We start from the raw sequence: 16050 nt of genomic DNA, 5'->3' as shown, positions 1-16050 counted from the left end.
TATGTCAGAAATGGGGAACCCCAGATGTGGACCTGTTGGCTTCCAGGTTCAACACAAAACTGGACAGTTTTGTGTCAAGAACAAGAGATCCCTGTGCTCAAGGCTCAGATGCCCTAAAAATCTCATGGGATCGGTATTCCCTGACTCATAGGTTCCCTCCAGTACTGCTCCTCCCACGATTCCTTCAGAGAGTCAAGAAGGAAGGAAAGTCAGTGATTTTGCCCCCCCCCCCCCCGGCTTGGCCCAGGAGACCCTGGTACGCAGAAGTCGTAAGGATGGCAGTAGGAAGACCTTGGGTTCTTCCACTACGCCCAGACCTACTATCGCAGGGTCCAATATTCCATCCTGCCTTACAAAGTCAAAATTTGACGGTTTGGCTGTTGAGACCCACATTCTGAGGAAACGTGGGCTCTCAGGGCCACTCCTATCCACCCTGGTTAATGCTAGGAAGCCGGCCTCCAGGCTAATCTACTACAGAATCTGGAAGGCATATGTTTCCTGGTGTGAACCCAGAAAGTGGCATCCTAGGAAGTTTGCCATTAATAAGATTCTTGCCTTTCTTCAGTTGGGCTTAAGTATGAAGTTGGCCTTGAGCACTATCAAGGGCCAGTTGGATGTTGTAAGAGCAGTAAAGGTTTATCTGCAAGCTACGGCTCAGATAAGGAAGACTAATTGTCTATTCATTCTGCCACAAGGCCCAAAGAAGGGCCAGGCAGCGTCAAAATCCACTATCACAAGGTGGATTTGACAAGTCATTATTTAGGCCTATGGTTTGGAAAAGAAGATCCTTCCTTTTCAGGTGAAAGCACCCTTGACTAGAGCAGTTGGTGCTTCATGTGCAGTGCATCACCAGGCCTCCATGGCTCAGATCTGTAAGGCTGCTACTTGGTCTTCGGTCCATACATTTACTAAATCCTTCCAGGTAGGTGTGAGAGGTTACAAGGATGCCGCCTTCGGGCGTAGTGTGCAGCAGGCAGCAGTATAGATCCTCTGGCTCAATAGCGGTCTTATTCTGATCTGTGTCTCCCTCCCTCTAATTTTAGCATTGCTAGGGGACATCCCATTAAGTAATTAAGGCTCTGTGTCCCGTGATGTATGATCAAGAAAATAGGATTTTTTAATACAGCTTACCTGTAAAATCCTTTTCTTGGGAATACATCACGGGACACAGAGCTCCCACCCCTCTTCGGAGTTAACGTGGAACACTTATTGCTTTGCTACAAAACTGAGGTACTCTCCATTTGAGAGGTGTTATATAGGGGAGGAACTCAATTTTAATTGCGTTTGCCAGTGTCCAATCACCTGTGGTGACTACATAACCCATTAAGTAATTAAGGCTCTGTGTCCTGTGATGTCTTCACAAGAAAAGGATTTTGCAGGTAAGCTGTATTAAAAAATCCTATTATTTACATGTCAACCTTTTAGGTGATTCTGAAGGTGTATATAAAGTCAAAACCATTTTAGATAGTTAGGTAGGGTAAAACTACAGTTATTCTATTTATTCTACCTCTGTCCAGCTTATTTTAAAGACAGAAGTGAAAATGAGAGGAAATCACTCCAAATGTATGAAATTCCCATCTTAGAGAACTGTCAAAAGAACAGGTATCCCAATTGGAGGATATTCCCTCACCTCTTGCTCTGGGGAGGGCTCAAAGAGTTTCCCTCATATTCTGTTACCATGGCAATGGTATCTAGGACAAATAGAGGGATGAATCTCCCTTGTGAGGATATAGATAGCTATAAAATATTTGACAAAGTCCAAACCTTTGCCCACTGTATCAAAAACTAAAAAAAATAATTTACATACATATATCTTTCCTCACACTGATTAAAAAACAAATAAATACATATGGTGGTGTTTGAACCCCTAATTTAAAAAAAAGTCATCAGTTTTTATTTGATTACATTTTTGACAAATGTAAAATAAGTTTCTGATCTACAATGTTTATTTTTACCTTTATAGGTTTACGTTTCCTCATGTATATCATTATCATGTCCTCATGCTGTAGTAATACTTGTAAGATCTAGACATGCAGAATGGAAAACCAGAGTTAGACTTACCGGTAACTCTGTTTCTAGGAGTCTTCCAGGACAGCCCACGAGACATAGCATCTACTCCTTCAGGAACAGGAAACGCATCACCAAGTACACTTTAAAGGATGTCCCTTAAAACAAGAACCGAAGGACGAAACCTAAACAAAACATCATAAGACAAGGGAGGGAATCCGGCTGTCCTGGAAGACTCCTGGAATCAGAGTTACCGGTAAGTTTAACTCTGGTTTTCCCAATTCGTCTTCCAGGACAGCCCATGAGACAATAAGCAAGAACTTACTAGATTAGGGAGGGTCAAAAAAAGCCTTTACTACCCCCGGGATTACCATAAATATCATAGATATGGTGGATCCAGATCTCAATAGAGAGAAAAACCATGGTAGGGGACCTGGTTGCATCGGACTGATTCCAAAAAAATCTATATCTGTAATAAAAGAGCTAGCTCTAGTGAGCATCTCCTCTGGCCGGAGGAAACACAAATACTGACCAGTTCAGCAGAGGGACTTCCTTTAAAGTGTACTTGGTGATCTGTTTCCTGTTCCTGAAGGAGGAGGTGCTATGTCTCAGGGGCTGTCCTGGAAGATGAATTGGGAAAAATGTGTTTTGTTTTGGATAGATTAGTTATGTTGATAATTTCGTTTTGGAATATATTTAGTTTCATTTAGAATTATAAATTTTCTAACGAATTCCAAATCTTTAATTCATATTGGGACCGATTGAAAAATAATCAACCAATCAGAATTCTGTGTAAAGAATAGCTGGTTGTTAAAGCGGAGTTCCACCCTATTTTACAACTTTTTTGCATTGTATTTAACACTGCCCCTTTAAATCTAATTGGCATGTTTTTTTTTAAACTCACAGTTTAATTCTTTGGCGTTCATTTCCCCGTTGCGGTGGAATGGCCTCCCCGCCGCATCCAGCGCTGCTATGCCTCCTGGGAGATGTGTGTCATCAATCCCAGGAGGCTGGGCTGAATGATCGCCGCCGTAGTTGAAAATCTCGGGGGCGGGAGGGAGGGAGGGCAGTGCCGCCCATAGAGGTGGTGTTCCTCTTCTCCCTCTCCAACTCCTCCCTGCTAGCACCGCCCCCGTCCTCCCGCCTCCTCCACCCGCCCACCATCTGTCTTCAGTGCGCGGAGAGTTAGATCATCACGATCTAACAAAGCGCATCTCGGTCTGATAGATTTGTATGTGTGAACACCGCTCTTAGTACAGCCTTGCCTCCCTGTACATTGAAACATCGCTCTGTCACAATTCTGGTGCAGGGAGGTGAGTCTGTACTAAGAGCGCTGTTCACACATACAGACATACACAGACCGAGATGCGCTCTGTCATCCTGATGATCTGTAACTCTCCCCACTCTGCACTGATGTCACAGAGTTAGTGGGAGAGCAGAGCTTGCCAGCATATACCCCTCCACTGTGCCATCAAACACAATCACACATTTGGGCCATCAAATGCATCCACTATCCCCAACGCTGCCTCACTGTGCCCGTAAAACGCATCCATGTGCTGGGGGCTATGCGATTTGGCGGGGGACCGATGCGTTGTGCAGGGACCGATGCGATGTGCCGGAGGCTGATGCGGGTTGCTGTGTCGGGGGCCGATGCGGGGTGCCGGGGGCCAATGCGGGTTGCTGTGTCGGGGGCCGGTGCCGGAGCCGATGCGGGGTGCCGGGGGCCGATGCGTGGTGCTGGGGCCGATGCGGGTTGCTGTGTCGGGGGGCGATGCGGGGTGCCGGGGCCGATGCGGGGTGCCGGGGGCCGATGCGGGGTGCCGGGGCCGATGCGGGGTGCTGTGCCAGGGCCAATGCTGGGTGCCGATGCGTGGTGCTGGGGCCGATAAGGGGTGCCGATGCGGGGTGGTGGGGCCGATGCAGTGTGATGTGCCAGGGCCGATGCGGGGTGCCCGGGCCGATGCAGTGTGCTGTGCCAGGGCTGATGCGGGGTGCCGCGGCCGATGCGGGTTGTTGTGTCGGGGGCCGATGCAGGGTGCCAGGGCCGATGCGGGGTGCCGGGGGCCGATGCCGGGGGCCGATGCAGTGTGCTGTGCCAAGGCCGATGCCGGGTGCTGGGACCGATGCAGGTTGCTGTGTCGGGGGCCGATGCGGGGTGCCGGAGCCGCAGCGGGGTGCGGGGGGGGGCGATGCGTGGTGCTGGGCCCGATGCGGGGTGCTGGGGCTGATGCGGGGTGCTGGGGCCGATGCGGGGTGTCGGGGCCGATGCAGCACAGCACACGGATGGTGGGAACCCCTCATAATGAGCACAGCAGGAGTACAGCAACGGGAAGTCAGTGCAGGGATGGTGGGAACCCCTCATGAAGGGTTCCTACCATCCCTGTTCTGTGCTGACATCCTGTGGCTGTACTCCTGCTGTGCTCATTATGAGCGTACGAATCCGAAGTGAGTTTCAGGCACAAAATACGAAATAACGGCTAATGCGAAACAGAACTAAAAAAATGAATTTATTGACAGTGCACATGTCTAGTATATGTATACACACCACATATATAACAAGATATATATATAATATTGTTATGTAGATATATCTGCACAGGAACAAATTATTTAGTATATTTACTGGTTCCTGGAAGGAGGAGGGGAGGAGGTTTGCATAGATAAGGGGCGGCAACTTTCTCTGACACTCCCGTTGCTATTGAAACCTGATCTGAAACCTATTACACTGCTTGTGCACCACTGAGCATGTGCAGGATCTGCAAGGCTGAAATCAAGGAAGTCATACAGTCTGGCTTCATGATGCCCACACTTAAGATGGCCCCAGTCAATTTCTATTTTATAAAGTGTCTAAATGCTGTAACAACCTAACAAAACGGACCTTAGTTTACAGACTAACTTTACTAGACTACATTAAGCTTGTGTAGTACAGGGGTATTTATATTTAAAAAGTGAAATTGTGGCCGGAACTCCGCTTTAAGGAGTGGGCCAGGTAGCTCTGGGAAATTCTGAAAAAAAAACAGCATGGGGGTCCCCCCCAATCCATATCAGGTCCTTCGGTTTTGGTTGGACCCCTCGCCATTTTCAAAAAAAATGGTACGAGCACGCAGGTACAAGCTCAGGTCTGCAGAAGTCCGGCATGGCAGATTAGTGATCTGCTGATCACTGCTGCAATGCTTTACAGGCTCTTATAACAAAAAATAAATGCACATTTTTTACCTGAACAAAATGTGCACTATTTTTTGTCAAATGGTAAACTAATCCTTTAATTTTCATTTATGTAGGGAATTTAAATGTAATAGAAGATCTGAACTCTTACCAAACCCAATGCACTATTCTACCAAAGAGAAAATACTAATCCTTTTTTTTTTTTCACTTTCTGGTACAGATTTAAGAAGAATTACTGCTGGATTCTTGGGCATGGCTGCAGCGGTACTCTTGTGTGGATGCATAGTTGCTGCAGTCAGCTTCTTCTGGGAAGAAAGTCTTACACAACATGTGGCTGGACTGCTTTTTCTAATGACAGGTACTTATTATTTTCACTAATAGGCCAATCCTAATAAAAACAGCCTGCTTTCCATGTGGTTATCAAAACACAACTCTATTCAGCAAGTTAAAGCACACAAACTGCACATCCTATAGATACAATGGGACTTTGATGAAGTTAGAAGTTCTGCTCATTTTACCTTTAAACTAGGATTTGCATAACCCCATAATGAAAGATACGGCATGTTTCTCCAACACCTTCTGCGTAGGACTGCAGATTTTTGCCACACAGTTATGCTCTGCCCAACTATCCTGTCATGCTAGTGTGTACTGGGTAGAGAGGCTGCATTTTGCTCAAATACAGTAATGTTCTTAGGACCGTGGAACCCACTAGGCCAGGGGTCTCCAAACTGTGGCCCGAGGGCCAGATGTGGCCCTTTGCTAGCTTCTGTCTGGCCCTTGGGGCACTATTCCTTCCACTGATATGAGGCACTATTCCTCCAACTGACAGCAACAATGGGGCACTCTTCCACTGATATCAATGATGGGATACTATTTCTCCTATTAACCACTTAAGCCCCGGACCAATACGCTGTCTAAAGACCCAAGGTGTTTTTACAATTTGGCAATGCGCTGCTTTAACTGGTAATTGCGCGGTCATGCAATGTTGTACCGAAACGAAACTTGCGTCCTTTTCTTCCCACAAATAGAGCTTTCTTTTGATGGTATTTGATTGCCTCTGCGATTTTTATTTTTTGCGATATAAACGCAAAAAGACCGTAAATTTTGAAAAAAAATGATTTTTCTTATAACAAAAAGTAAAAAATATCGAATAAACTAAATTTTAGTCAAACATTTAGGCCAAAATGTATTCAGCCACATGTCTTTAGTAAAGAAAATTGCAATAAGCATATATTTATTGGTTTTCGCAAAAGTTATAGCGTCTACAAACTAGGGTACATTTTCTGGAATTTACACAGCCTATCTCCCTGACTGCCTATCTCATTTCTTGAGGTGCTAAAATGGCAGGGCAGTACTAAACCCCCCCAAATGACCCCATTTTGGAAAGTAGACACCCCAAGGAAACTGCTGAGAGGCATGTTGAGTCCATTGAATATTTTTTTTTTTGTCCCAAGTGATTGAATAATGACGAAAAAAAAAAAAAAATGTTTACAAAAAGTTGTCACTAAATGATATATTGCTCACACATGCCATGGTTATATGTGGAATTGCACCCCAAAATACATTCTGCTGCTTCTCCTGAGTACGGGGATACCACATGTGTGGGACTTTTTGGGAGCCCCGAAAACAAAGCACCGCCTTCAAGATTTCTAAGGGCATACATTTTTGATTTCACTCCTCACTACCTATCACAGTTTCGAAGGCCATAAAATGCCAAAACAGCACAAAACCCCCTCAAATGACCCCATTTTGGAAAGTAGACACCCCAAGCTATTTGCTGAGAGGGATGTTGAGTCCATGGAATATTTAATTTTTTTGCCCCAAGTCACTGAATAATGACCAAAAAAAAAAAATTACAAAACGTTGTCACTAAATGATATATTTCTCACACATGCCACGGTTATATGTGGAATTGCACCCCAAAATACATTCTGCTGCTTCTCCTGAGTACGGGGATACCACATGTGTGGGACTTTTTGGGAGCCTAGCCGCGTACGGGGCCCCCGAAAACCAAGCACTGCCTTCAAGATTTGTGTGAGTGAAATCAAAAAATTATGTCCTTTTAGGCCAAAATGTATTCAGCCACATGTCTTTAGTAAAAAAAATTGCAATAAGCATATATTTATTGGTTTTCGCAAAAGTTATAGCGTCTACAAACTAGGGTACATTTTCTGGAATTTACACAGCCTATCTCCCTGACTGCCTATCTCATTTCTTGAGGTGCTAAAATGGCAGGGCAGTACTAAACCCCCCCAAATGACCCCATTTTGGAAAGTAGACACCCCAAGGAAACTGCTGAGAGGCATGTTGAGTCCATTGAATATTTTTTTTTTGTCCCAAGTGATTGAATAATGACGAAAAAAAAAAAAAAAATGTTTACAAAAAGTTGTCACTAAATGATATATTGCTCACACATGCCATGGTTATATGTGGAATTGCACCCCAAAATACATTCTGCTGCTTCTCCTGAGTACGGGGATACCACATGTGTGGGACTTTTTGGGAGCCCCGAAAACAAAGCACCGCCTTCAAGATTTCTAAGGGCATACATTTTTGATTTCACTCCTCACTACCTATCACAGTTTCGAAGGCCATAAAATGCCAAAACAGCACAAAACCCCCTCAAATGACCCCATTTTGGAAAGTAGACACCCCAAGCTATTTGCTGAGAGGGATGTTGAGTCCATGGAATATTTAATTTTTTTGCCCCAAGTCACTGAATAATGACCAAAAAAAAAAAATTACAAAACGTTGTCACTAAATGATATATTTCTCACACATGCCACGGTTATATGTGGAATTGCACCCCAAAATACATTCTGCTGCTTCTCCTGAGTACGGGGATACCACATGTGTGGGACTTTTTGGGAGCCTAGCCGCGTACGGGGCCCCCGAAAACCAAGCACTGCCTTCAAGATTTGTGTGAGTGAAATCAAAAAATTATGTCCTTAGAAATCTTGAAGGCGGTGCTTGGTTTTCGGGGTCTCATACGCGGCTAGGCTCCCAAAAAGTCCCACACATGTGGTATCCCCGTACTCAGGAGAAGCAGCAGAATGTATTTTGGGGTGCATTTCCACATATAACCTTGGCATGTGTGAGAAATATATAATTTAGTGACAATGTTTTGTACATTTTTTTATTTTTATTTTTTTTGGTCATGATTCAATCACTTGGGGCAAAAAAATGTAATATTCCATGGACTCAACATACCTCTCAGCAAATAGCTTGGGGTGTCTACTTTACAAAATGGGGTCATTTGGGGGGGTTTTGTGCTATTTTGGCATTTTATGGCCTTCGAAACTGTCATAGGTAGTGAGGAGTGAAATCAAAAATTTGCGCCCTTAGAAATGCTGAAGGCGGTGCTTGGTTTTCGGGGTCCCGTACGCGGCTAGGCTCCCAAAAAGTCCCAAACATGTGGTATCCCCGTACTCAGGAGAAGCAGCAGAATGTATTTTAGGGTGCAACTCCACATATAACCATGGCATGTGTGAGCAATATATCATTTAGTGACAAATTTTTTTTTTTTTTTTTGTCATTATTCAATCACTTTGGACAAAAAAAAAAAAATCAATGGACTCAACATGCCTCTCAGCAGTTTCCTTGGGGTGTCTTCTTTCCAAAATGGGGTCATTTGGGGTTTTTTTGTGCTATTTTGGCATTTTATGGCCTTCGAAACTGTGATAGGTAGTGAGGAGTGAAATCAAAAATTTACACCCTTAGAAAGCCTGAAGGCGGTGATTGGTTTTTGGGGTCCCGTACGCGGCTAGGCTCCCAAAAAGTCTCACACATGTGGAATCCCCGTACTCAGGAAAAGCAGCAGAATGTATTTTGGGGTGTAATTCCACATATGCCCATGGCATGTTTGAGCAATATATCATTTAGTGACAACTTTGCGCAAAAAAAAAATATATATATATATATATATATATATATATATATATATATATATATATATATATATATATATATATATATATATATATATATATATATATATATATATATATATATATATATATATTAATATTTCCCGCAACTTGGGTCAAAATCTAAAATATTCCATGGACTTGAGATGCCTCTCAGCAAATAGCTTGGGGTGTCTACTTTCCAAAATGGGGTCATTTGGGGGGGTTTTGAATTGTCCTGGCATTTTATGCACAACAATTAGAAGCTTATTATATATATAGTATATTGCGCTGAATATTAACTAAGATAATGTGAAAACCAAAATACAAGTGATTCAAAATCCAAAATGTATATAAACAGATCCAAAAACAATTAGTCCAATTGCATGGATACACCAGTGCTTCTTCTGTGAACAACACCCTGTGTAATGATTGAAAGATGTGGAATGTAATCACACTCTGTAGACGTCTGTTTCATATATATGCAGCGCTTCCTCCACACTGATACAGCTCATAGAAATCAAACAAGAGAAAGAAATCTCATAGCGCAAATAGCATGAACAAACCAAATGGGGTAAATGATTTCTGACAAGGTCACACTCACGAATCCACCGAGTTTAAAGCAGCATTTAGGACAACAAAGCACCAATCCTCCAATTAAAGCCGCTCAGCGTGTCTGATGCACTCTCCTCATTCGGATCTGCGATCCGTCCCGCTCGTAACTCCTCCCCCACGCGTTACGTCACTAGACACGTGACTTAGTCATGGGTAACTGCTTGCCAGGTCTCAGCTGATGTTATTTATAGTCAGCGAGAGACTCAGGCAAAAAACGGGATTTGCAGTAAGGGAGTATTTCATCTTACATCATCGCAGGCTGATAAGGATTGGTAACATATTCATGTATACAATTTATAATTTTAATACAGAAACAATTTTTAAAATTATTATTAAAACAATCATTTATATTTGACAACTGGGGATATGTATATAAACATAGCAGCCTCCAGTGGTCACAAGTGGTACAACACTGTAACCTCTAACACATCATCAATTTATAATGGACAACTGTGGATATGCATATACGCATAACAGCCTCCAGTGGTCATACGTGGTACAACACTTAAAAAAAGATGAAGAAATGAACTCCAGCAACTTATCAATAACCATATCTGCCGGACATGATAAAAAATTGATATAAAATTGATAAAAAATTGAATATACATAAATACATATAAAGTCACCTATTTGAATACCTGTTATAAATTACCTATTTAAAAAATACCTATTTAAAAATCCAGAGAGGAATATATTTAAACATTGAACACATAGGTATAAAAATGTGAAAATGTATAAAATATATAAAAAATCAGTAATCAGAGATGAAACAATTGAGGTCAAATTCAATATTTAACCCATTTGGTGATAATGATCTCATTTCATGTATCCATCTTGATTCAGTCTGACTTAATTGCCGTACCATATGACTCCCCCTCCAATGTGGGTTATACTTGGCAATAGCCCAAAATTTGAGATCTTTGGGGTTATTTTGGTGACACATGGAAAAATGGCGTGACACATTATGGTCAGGGAAGCCCTTTTCGATATTTTGAACATGCTCCCTAAGGCGTTTCCACAGAGGCCTTTTGGTACGGCCAATGTACTGAAGGGAGCATGGACATTGTAAGGCATAGACTACTCCCTCAGTTCTGCACGTTATTAAATCTTTAATTTGATATTCCTTTTGTGTAACGTTAGATACAAAACTGGAGCATTTTTGTCCATTGAAATTAGTCTTTCTGCAGGCAAAACATCTCTTACAAGGGAAAAAGCCTTTTCCTTGAAAGAAGGTTAGTCTGTTAGATTTAGTAGGGGGATCAGGTACATTCTTTGCCACTAAATCCCTTAAAGTGGGTGCACGTCTATAGATTATTCTTGGCATACTTGGCAATATACATTGTAATTGTTTATCCGCCTGTAATATAGCCCAGTGCCTTTTAAAGATAGTCTCCAATTGTTTGTGTTGGACGTTATAATTCAAAATAATCGGTACTTGATCATCCAAAGCTGTTCTTTTGATCCTATCTTCTATTAGTGTCTCTCTAGGTATTTCCAACACTTTTTGGATCTGTGTCTGTATAAAACCAGTGTCATATCCTTTGTTCACAAACTTTTCGCCAATCATATTAGCCTGGTCCAAGAATGTTTGTGGATCAGTGCAGTTCCTACGAATCCTGACCAGTTGCCCCTTCGGGATATTTATTAACCAGGGGTCATGGTGGCAGCTATCCACCGGTATATAGCTATTCCGCTCAACCGGTTTAAAATGAGTTTTAGTGGTAATTCGTTGAGCTTCAAGTGTGATTTCTAGGTCCAGGAATTGTATAGTTTTTTCATTAATCATGTGGGTGAGTATAATGTTTTTCTGGTTCATATTGAGTTTTTCAAAAAATTGGATCAAAGATCCTTCATCACCTCTCCATATGAGAATACAATCATCAATGAACCTTTTGTAGAGAACTAATTGCTCAGGTGGGTCTTCATATATAGCAGTTTCCTCCCACTCAGCCATAAACACATTGGCAACACTTGGTGCATATTTTGCCCCCATGCCTATGCCATTCAATTGGCGATAGTATTTCTGTCTGTGCCAAAAATAATTGTGTTGTAGGCCGAATGCCAGACATCTCAACACAAACCTATTTTGTTTAGACACAAGTGACCCAAATTTATTCAGTGCCCATTTTGATGCCTGAATCGCCTCTATATGGTTGATAACCGTATAGAGCGAGGACACATCGGCAGTGGCTAATAGATAATTCTCTGATCTATCGATCCTCACTGTATCCAAAATCTGAATCAGATGTTTTGTGTCCCTTAGATAGGCCCTTGTTTGTGGGACTAATGGTTGAATAAACTTATCTACATACTGTCCAAGTCTTGAGTTTATAGACTGAATTCCATTAATAATGGGTCTACCTGGAGGTCTGAGTGGGTCCTTATGAATCTTCGGTATTGTATAGATTATAGGCACCCTGCAATTATCTGGGACCAAATATTTTTTTTGTTCTCTTTTATGAAGTACTCCTTTGTCCCTCCCTCTTTGAATCAAATCAATTAGTTCTTCCTTATATTCACACGTAGGGTTTCCCCTGAGCTTAATATATGTATTTTGATCTTCCAGTTGACTTTCCAATTCTTCAAAATAATATTCTTTAGATAATACCACTATAGCTCCTCCTTTGTCCGCAGGTCTAATGATGACTTGTTTGTTGTCCTCCAGTTCCTTAATTCCTTTGTGTATACTTTTAGGATCCGGGACTTTTTTAGTTTTTAATTTCTCTAGGTCTCTCAGTACCATTTTGTTAAAAACTTGAACATGTTCATTATTGTGAACCTGAGGATTGAATAACGACTTATTCCTTAATTGACTATGCTGAACTCTCCCCAAAAGAGTTTGATCCAGTGCTCCTTTTATGGGTTGATTCATCATATATTTCTTAATATTTAATTTCCTGAGAAATTAAAAACTAAAAAAGTCCCGGATCCTAAAAGTATACACAAAGGAAATAAGGAACTGGAGGACAACAAACAAGTCATCATTAGACCTGCGGACAAAGGAGGAGCTATAGTGGTATTATCTAAAGAATATTATTTTGAAGAATTGGAAAGTCAACTGGAAGATCAAAATACATATATTAAGCTCAGGGGAAACCCTACGTGTGAATATAAGGAAGAACTAATTGATTTGATTCAAAGAGGGAGGGACAAAGGAGTACTTCATAAAAGAGAACAAAAAAAATATTTGGTCCCAGATAATTGCAGGGTGCCTATAATCTATACAATACCGAAGATTCATAAGGACCCACTCAGACCTCCAGGTAGACCCATTATTAATGGAATTCAGTCTATAAACTCAAGACTTGGACAGTATGTAGATAAGTTTATTCAACCATTAGTCCCACAAACAAGGGCCTATCTAAGGGACACAAAACATCTGATTCAGATTTTGGATACAGTGAGGATCGATAGATCAGAGAATTATCTATTAGCCACTGCCGATGTGTCCTCGCTCTATACGGTTATCAACCATATAGAGGCGATTCAGGCATCAAAATGGGCACTGAATAAATTTGGGTCACTTGTGTCTAAACAAAATAGGTTTGTGTTGAGATGTCTGGCATTCGGCCTACAACACAATTATTTTTGGCACAGACAGAAATACTATCGCCAATTGAATGGCATAGGCATGGGGGCAAAATATGCACCAAGTGTTGCCAATGTGTTTATGGCTGAGTGGGAGGAAACTGCTATCTATGAAGACCCACCTGAGCAATTAGTTCTCTACAAAAGGTTCATTGATGATTGTATTCTCATATGGAGAGGTGATGAAGGATCTTTGATCCAATTTTTTGAAAAACTCAATATGAACCAGAAAAACATTATACTCACCCACATGATTAATGAAAAAACTATACAATTCCTGGACCTAGAAATCACACTTGAAGCTCAACGAATTACCACTAAAACTTATTTTAAACCGGTTGAGCGGAATAGCTATATACCGGTGGATAGCTGCCACCATGACCCCTGGTTAATAAATATCCCGAAGGGGCAACTGGTCAGGATTCGTAGGAAATGCACTGATCCACAAACATTCTTGGACCAGGCTAATATGATTGGCGAAAAGTTTGTGAACAAAGGATATGACACTGGTTTTATACAGACACAGATCCAAAAAGTGTTGGAAATACCTAGAGAGACACTAATAGAAGATAGGATCAAAAGAACAGCTTTGGATGATCAAGTACCGATTATTTTGAATTATAACGTCCAACACAAACAATTGGAGACTATCTTTAAAAGGCACTGGGCTATATTACAGGCGGATAAACAATTACAATGTATATTGCCAAGTATGCCAAGAATAATCTATAGACGTGCACCCACTTTAAGGGATTTAGTGGCAAAGAATGTACCTGATCCCCCTACTAAATCTAACAGACTAACCTTCTTTCAAGGAAAAGGCTTTTTCCCTTGTAAGAGATGTTTTGCCTGCAGAAAGACTAATTTCAATGGACAAAAATGCTCCAGTTTTGTATCTAACGTTACACAAAAGGAATATCAAATTAAAGATTTAATAACGTGCAGAACTGAGGGAGTAGTCTATGCCTTACAATGTCCATGCTCCCTTCAGTACATTGGCCGTATCAAAAGGCCTCTGTGGAAACGCCTTAGGGAGCATGTTCAAAATATCGAAAAGGGCTTCCCTGACCATAATGTGTCACGCCATTTTTCCATGTGTCACCAAAATAACCCCAAAGATCTCAAATTTTGGGCTATTACCAAGTATAACCCACATTGGAGGGGGAGTCATATGGTACGGCAATTAAGTCAGACTGAATCAAGATGGATACATGAAATGAGATCATTATCACCAAATGGGTTAAATATTGAATTTGACCTCAATTGTTTCATCTCTGATTACTGATTTTTTATATATTTTATACATTTTCACATTTTTATACCTATGTGTTCAATGTTTAAATATATTCCTCTCTGGATTTTTAAATAGGTATTTTTTAAATAGGTAATTTATAACAGGTATTCAAATAGGTGACTTTATATGTATTTATGTATATTCAATTTTTTATCAATTTTATATCAATTTTTTATCATGTCCGGCAGATATGGTTATTGATAAGTTGCTGGAGTTCATTTCTTCATCTTTTTTTAAGTGTTGTACCACGTATGACCACTGGAGGCTGTTATGCGTATATGCATATCCACAGTTGTCCATTATAAATTGATGATGTGTTGGAGGTTACAGTGTTGTACCACTTGTGACCACTGGAGGCTGCTATGTTTATATACATATCCCCAGTTGTCAAATATAAATGATTGTTTTAATAATAATTTTAAAAATTGTTTCTGTATTAAAATTATAAATTGTATACATGAATATGTTACCAATCCTTATCAGCCTGCGATGATGTAAGATGAAATACTCCCTTACTGCAAATCCCGTTTTTTGCCTGAGTCTCTCGCTGACTATAAATAACATCAGCTGAGACCTGGCAAGCAGTTACCCATGACTAAGTCACGTGTCTAGTGACGTAACGCGTGGGGGAGGAGTTACGAGCGGGACGGATCGCAGATCCGAATGAGGAGAGTGCATCAGACACGCTGAGCGGCTTTAATTGGAGGATTGGTGCTTTGTTGTCCTAAATGCTGTTTTAAACTTGGTGGATTCGTGAGTGTGACCTTGTCAGAAATCATTTATCCCATTTGGTTTGTTCATGCTATTTGCGCTATGAGATTTCTTTCTCTTGTTTGATTTCTATGAGCTGTATCAGTGTGGAGGAAGCGCTGCATATATATGAAACAGACGTCTACAGAGTGTGATTACATTCCACATCTTTCAATCATTACACAGGGTGTTGTTCACAGAAGAAGCACTGGTGTATCCATGCAATTGGACTAATTGTTTTTGGATCTGTTTATATACATTTTGGATTTTGAATCACTTGTATTTTGGTTTTCACATTATCTTAGTTAATATTCAGCGCAATATACTATATATATAATTTTGCACTATTCGTTTGGCATACATCACTTAGGCCCCATTCACACCTAAGCGACAAAACGCCCGACGCGGGACGCTTCTGTCGCTTGAGGGGAGAATTCCCATTGCCGTCTATGGAGATGGTTCACATCTCATAGACGCGCAACGCCTGTCGCCTGAAAAAAAGTCCCGGACCCTTTTTTTCACGCGACAGGCGCGTTTTCCCATAGACAGCAATGGGAATACTTTAGAAAAAAAAAAAAAAAAAGAAACATTTGTAATCGCGGCAAATCTGCCGCTACACGCGTACGCGGCTGTCGCTTAGGTGTGAATGCAGCCTTATTGCTGCGTTTATTATTTGGTAATTTTGTTAATGTCATAATTTCTAAATATTTAATTAGCGCTGTAGTA

General features: G+C 41.2%; 1 protein-coding gene across 1 annotated transcript in view; it reads left to right on the top strand.

Moving 5' to 3' along the window:
- Nucleotides 1–16050, top strand: part of TMEM178A (transmembrane protein 178A) — a 464669-nt gene that overhangs the window by 257210 nt on the left and 191409 nt on the right. Inside the window, exon 3 of the mRNA XM_040350749.1 lies at nt 5393–5530. Coding sequence (XP_040206683.1) covers nt 5393–5530 — 138 coding nt within the window. The remainder of the gene's footprint in view (nt 1–5392; nt 5531–16050) is intronic.

The sequence above is a fragment of the Rana temporaria genome, chromosome 4, assembly GCF_905171775.1.
Source record: "Rana temporaria chromosome 4, aRanTem1.1, whole genome shotgun sequence".
Classification (NCBI taxonomy): domain Eukaryota; kingdom Metazoa; phylum Chordata; class Amphibia; order Anura; family Ranidae; genus Rana; species Rana temporaria.
Note: the sequence above shows the minus strand (reverse complement) of the source record. Positions and strands in the feature narration are given on the sequence as shown.